This window comes from Rhinatrema bivittatum, chromosome 4 (genome assembly GCF_901001135.1).
Source record: "Rhinatrema bivittatum chromosome 4, aRhiBiv1.1, whole genome shotgun sequence".
NCBI classification, from domain to species: domain Eukaryota; kingdom Metazoa; phylum Chordata; class Amphibia; order Gymnophiona; family Rhinatrematidae; genus Rhinatrema; species Rhinatrema bivittatum.
Window position 1 is genome coordinate 149,765,372 of NC_042618.1, and position 6,000 is coordinate 149,771,371.

At 47.5% G+C, this 6,000-nt stretch overlaps 1 protein-coding gene across 6 annotated transcripts in view; it reads right to left on the bottom strand.

Annotated features, from left to right (window-relative positions):
• The window catches only part of MBIP (MAP3K12 binding inhibitory protein 1), a 140,822-nt gene extending 139,766 nt beyond the window's left edge, over nt 1-1,056 (bottom strand). For all 6 annotated transcript variants that reach the window (XR_003856335.1, XR_003856334.1, XM_029598973.1 and 3 more), the window contains exon 1: nt 905-1,056. Coding sequence is in view for 4 of the 6 variants with exons in the window: in XM_029598972.1 (XP_029454832.1) it covers nt 905-994 (90 nt within the window). In the remaining 2 variants the exon portion in view is untranslated. The remainder of the gene's footprint in view (nt 1-904) is intronic.
• Between the last annotated feature and the right edge of the window lie 4,944 nt (nt 1,057-6,000).

A 6,000-nucleotide genomic window follows, 5' to 3' on the forward strand; every position in this document is an offset into this window, starting at 1 on the left:
TTATATTATACTCCTACTTTTCAAATATAATACAATAGGAAAAACCAGTATGGAGCACAAGGAGAGGAGGTTGTATTTACCTACATACTGATTAAATAATACAAATCTGTGAAGATGTTTTGGCTGACTGATGTTAACAGACTGATAAGGAAGTGCACTACTAAGATCACATTGTCAAGTGTGACCGGTATAATGTATGCTGAGAAGTAAAATAGAAGCACAGTCCATTGATACTAAAGATCTTCGCTTTCTTAAAAAGATGTAACCACAAAATATAGTACAATTCAAATCTGGATGAAATGAGCAGGATGCATTAGAACTTATTATAGTTACAGGGTATCCCATATTGCAGCATATGGACCTTGAACTGACAGCAGAACCACTCAATCACTTCCCTTGTTGATTTTTTAGAATTATCATTTGGTATTAATCATACAAGGAATTAAAAAAAAAACAGAGTTACTTTTTAACAAGAAAACTTTTATTAGGCTCTAAGATAATGTTTCAAGTATATTATTTTCTCAGGCTATCATGCATTTAAGTAGGATAATAAAAATATAGCCTTGCTGATTCATGGCTGTATAAGACCGTTCATTAAAATAGCTTATATAATAAACGTCATGGTGGTTTTTCAAGAACCATCACATAATCTATACTGCTCAACTGCAAGAATGCATTCAGAGCTAAATCACGCACTTCCCCCATTAGAGCGTAAATATAAAAACAGCGGTGTGTTCTCTAGCTCCGGTAGGGAAGCCGCTTTTGTGGGGCAGCAAATGCTATCATTTCCCGCTAACTGCCTCCTATAAGAACCCAGTGCATTTTCTAGGTAGCCTGAAAGACGTTTCTTCTCTGCCCCTTCTTTCTACTCCTGCACGGCCGAGTCTCCGCTTCTCGCACTCACCTGCCCGGCGCAGTCCTGTAGAGCCCGTAAAATGCCGCTGACCACACATTTAACTTCCGCCGGACTCTCATTACCTCGCTCAGCCGCCATAATCCTCCAACGGCGAGTGGGTACCAGGAAAAACAGAAGGAAAGAGCGGCACGTTGTAATGACGTCACCAGTCCAGCGGCTCACGGACGGTACGTCACACGAGAGGGTGGGGCAACGTGATGTGAAACAGAAGCGTTGAAAAGCTGGTGAATGTGTTTGGCTGGGGATAAAAAAAAACGCACTAAAGTGAAGAGATATGAGTGAAAATATCTGAGCTAAGTTTTAGCTCAGATATTTTCTTTAATCAGGTTGTAGGACAAAATTTGATGTAACCCCCGATGCAGTAAGCTAATAATATGCAATTGCATTCGTCGTTTAAAAAAAGCATTCTAACCTGAAAACGTACACACAAAAATCTGGGTGGTATACGGAGAGTAGAGTTGCTTACTCAGAAGAGAATGTCAGACTTTACATGTAGGGTGACATTATATGTTGGAGTCGGCCTGGAATTTTTATATAAAAGTTTCTAGGACTTTGACTGCACTCATTAAACATAAGCATACTACTGTACTCCATGTCCATGCAGGAGCCCTTCAGTTGTTAAGAACATAAGATTTGCGATACTGGGTCAGACCAAAGATCCAAGCCCAGTAAATTGTTTACAACAGTGGCCAATCCAGGTCACAAATGGGCAGGATCCCATAAGGTTGATAGATTCCAGGGTGCTTTCCAGAGATAAACAGTGGATTTCCCCAAGGCTGTCTTAATAATGGTTCATGGACATTTCTTCTAGGAACTTGTCCAAACCTTTAAATTCAGCTAAGCTAACAGCTTTTACCACATCCTCTGGCAACAAATTAATTCCAGAGTTTAATTTTGCAAGTAAAAGCTTATTATTTTCTCCTATTTGTCTTAAATTGAAACTCCATTGCATGTCCTCTATTATTTGTACTTTTTGAAAGAGTAAACAACTGATTTCCATTTACCCATTCCATGCCACTCATTATTTTATAGACCTCTATCATATCTCCTCTCAGCCATATCTTCAAGCTGAAAAGCCATAACATCTTTAGCCTTTCCTTATAGGGAAATCATTCCATCCCCTTTATCATTTTTGTCACCCTTCTCTAGTTTTTCTAATTCTGCTATATCTTTTTTGAGATACGGTGACCAGAATTGCAGACAATACTCATGATGCAGTCACACCATGGAGTGATTCAGAGTCATTACAATGTTTTCTATTTTATTCCCCTTTCCTAATAATTCCTAGCATTCTATTTGCTTTCTTGGCTACCGTCACACATTGAGCAAAGAATTTAAACATATTATCCACGATGATACCTAGATCCTTTTCCTGGGTGGTGACTCCCAATGTGGGACCTTGCATTGTGTAGCTATAATTTGGTTTGCTCTTCCTGACATGCATCACGTTGCACTTTTCCACATTATTTATTTATTTGAAAATATTTGTTACCCGCCCTTCCTACATTCAGAGCAGGGTACAATATGAACATACACAATCAAAGGAAAAGGAAAGAACAGGACAAAGCATCATTCTTAGGAGAAGGAGAATAACAAGTTTTCAGGAAGGGGGAGAAACAAATAAGCACCTAGGAAGTACATTCTTTTGAGACAGGGTCCAGAGAAGAGGGTAGTAGTCTGTAAAGTAGAACCATCCGAGGAGGGACATGTTGGGGGTATTCGTGTCATTTAGATTCCCAGTCTCCTCAGCTCAAGCAAGATGGCAGTCCTCACATGCAGGGATTCCTTAGTTAAACACTGCCCAAACAAAAAAAAAAAAAAAAGGAAAACAAGAAAAGTGACAATGAATACAACAAAGTATTTTTTGTTGGCAACAAGCCTACATCCCTTTTTATATCTTACCTATGAAGAGCAGCCTGGAACAAAAATGGCAGGCCTTAAGAGGGAGTAGACTTGGATTCTACATCTCAAACAGATTCAAACATGCCCAATCTCATGCATTATGCATGAGACTTATGCATCAAAAGTGGGTCTCATGGACTCTCACACTGTGACCATATCTTCTCATGCACTTGAACTGCAGCAGCACATTGATGACCTGCCTGCAGGGCTCCCATTCTCCCCAGGAAGAAGAAATAAAACCCATGGGGGATTGGCCAATCCCCCATGGACTGAAGAAACAAACTTCAGCAGTGCCGAAAGTTAGAGGAGGTGAAGACGTGGCAGGCATTGAATGGTTAGGGAAAGAGGAGCAAGAATTGCTTACTCTTCTGCCTCCTCGCCTTTCTTCTCTCCTCTCCCCATTCCATCCTATCACACTCCTTAGCTCACCTTCCTTTCCTTCTCACCGAAAAGGGAGGGGGAAAGGAGAGCTGAGTGTTACACGTGCCATCCGCGGCACACTCGCAGCACAGCCCTCTCACCTCTCTGTAGTAACTCCAGCTCCTGGTTCCTCGTATCTGGCGGCGTTGGGCCGCCAGCTCCGTCCTCGGGCCTCCCCGGTACCTCCGGATCAGCTACAGTGCCTGGTGTTCCCGGTCCAGCCACCACCTCCATTGCTTCACGTTGGGCCTCTCAGCGTGGCCTGCAGAGAGACGCTGCGACACGGCGCTGTGCCCCTCCCTAGACGCGTGCGTGCGTATCTCCATTGTTTAAGTAGGGCCCGCGATGGGAACTTAGCCACAGCCCTGGATGATGACGTCAGCGGAGGACCGGTACTTAAGCCCAGGCTCTGCTCCCTAGCTTTGCCTTTGCAACAGGTCTCCTCGCTGGTCGAGTACTCGTTGCCTCCTGAGAGATTCGTCTCACTCCCATGTTCCTGTTCCTCACTGTTCCTGGTTCCTGATTCCTTGCATCTATGTTCCTGCTCAACACCTTCCTTCAGATTGCCTACATGGATTCTGACTTTGCTTTGCCTGATGACGCCTTTGACACTTTCCAAGCCCGGACCTCTGCTTCGCCTGACCGTGCCATTGACTCTATCCAGACCCGGACCTTTGCATTGCCTGACTACGTCGTTGCCTCTCTCCAGACCCAGACCTCTGCATTGCCTGACTATGTCGTTGCCTCTCTCCAGACCCGGACCTCTGCATTGCCTAACTACACTGTTGCCTCTCTCCAGACCCAGACCTTTGCATTGCTTGACTACATTGTTGCCTCTCCAGACCCAGACCTCAGCATCGTTTGACTACGCTTGACCCTCTCCATGTTCAGACCTCAGCCTTGCTTGCCACTACGTCCAGTTTGCCGCCAGCCCTGACTCAAGCCTGTTCTTTGACGCCTCGCCAGTCTAGTTCCTGGACCTGGTCTATTCAGGCTTCGGCCTGCTCTTGCTCGGGCGCCCCCTGTCTGCTTACGTTCCTTTGGTGCTCGATTTTCCAGGACACTACCTCGTCCAGTGTAAGATTGTACCATCTTCCCTCTGCTTTCTCTGGGCTGATCACCATCTCCTCATCGATGTCATACAGAGGCCCGCCTAAGTCCAGCCAACCCCGGCACCCAAAGGCTCAACCCACAGGGAACGAGGGCTGATATTTTTGCGTCCGTCAGTCTCAGATGGCTTCGACCCTTGTGCCTCACCTTTTTCTCTGCTCTCCCCGCTAGCCTTGGGAAGATGGCTACCTCCGCATCTGCAAGCCGCACTCTCCGGCGTCCCCGGAAAGGCTATGGCGTTGCCTCCCGCCATGTTTCTACCAAGGGCCTCCTAGGGTGCACAAGCACGCGCTACCCACATCTTTATTCCAGCTATGGTTCGAACCTCGGGGTGTCCCCCTCAAGTGACATCACGCCATCCGGGTATATAGCCTGTACTTGTTTGCTAGCTCATTGAGCTAGCAAGGATTGGATTCGTCCGGTCTACGCTACTCTGCCGCTTCCGTGCTGCCACTGGAAGCTCTCTCTCTATACCCTTCGGGGCAATCTCTAACCTGGGTACCCGCTCCTCGGGGGCCCTCTGCTTTATTTCAGGTGCCTTCCTGGGATCAGGTACTCGCTCCTCGAGGGCCTGCTTTCCCTGCCTCGGTGCCTGGAACCATCAACTTCAGCCTGGTGGAATCGCCAACCTTACAGCTACCATCAGTCTGTCTCATCTACAGCATTGCCGTGCTGGGAAACCTATACCAGAATCTCCCTATACCAACTTGGTGAGACGGGTTCCCTCTACCGAGGGTCCCGAGACTGCTACCTCTGGATCACCTCACTACTGCCCCTCTGGTGGAACCCATCAGCTGTACAATAAAAGATCTAACTCTGTGTTTGTGGTCCTGAGTCTAGCCCAGTACTGTGGCTCCCCATGGGGCTCGTCCCCGTGGGCGTAGTCATCTGCCACAGTACCCAAGAATCACCCAAACACAGCTAAACCACAACAGCTATTGGTGAAGCTCCAGTTGGCATCTGTTCATCAGCCCACTCTGCCTGCCGACGGTGGGGACCCGTAGGTCCCTGCCTATGGGTTGCGTCAACCCCACCTCGGCTCAAAGGTCCACCTACAGTGCAACAGGTTGCAAAGTCCATGTACTCGGTGGAGCCGTGTGCTCTCCAGGCCATTCCTGGCCTGGTATCCAAAGTACAAGAACAGCAGCAGTTTCTCGAGGCACTGGCCTCCTCCATTGCATGTCTGCACGCCTGGCTTGATGCCCTCACCAACAATCTATTTCCAGTACCGGTTCCTCATCCACAGCCGTCATCTTCTACGCCTCGAGCCGTGTTGGCCCTAGCAGCGCCCCCGCGCTTCAACGGTACTCCAAGCCCTGCAGAGGGTTCATCAACCAATGCTACATGCAGTTCGCTCTGCAGCCATCCGTCTTCCAGGACGAATTAACCAAGGTCACCTTTATCTTGTCCCGTCTTGAAGGGAAGGCGCTAGCCTGGGCTTCTCCCCTTTGGGAACGGTCGGACTCCCTCCTAAGGGAGCTGTCCAGGTTCGTGGCAGTGTTTCGACGGACCTTTGATGATCCTGGGCAGCATGCCATGGCAAGCACTAGTTTTTTGAACCTTCGTCAAGGTCAAAGAAGTCTTTTCAACTATACCATTGAATTTTGGACTTTGGCTTCTGAACTCGCTTGGCAGGAAGTCTGCCTATGAGC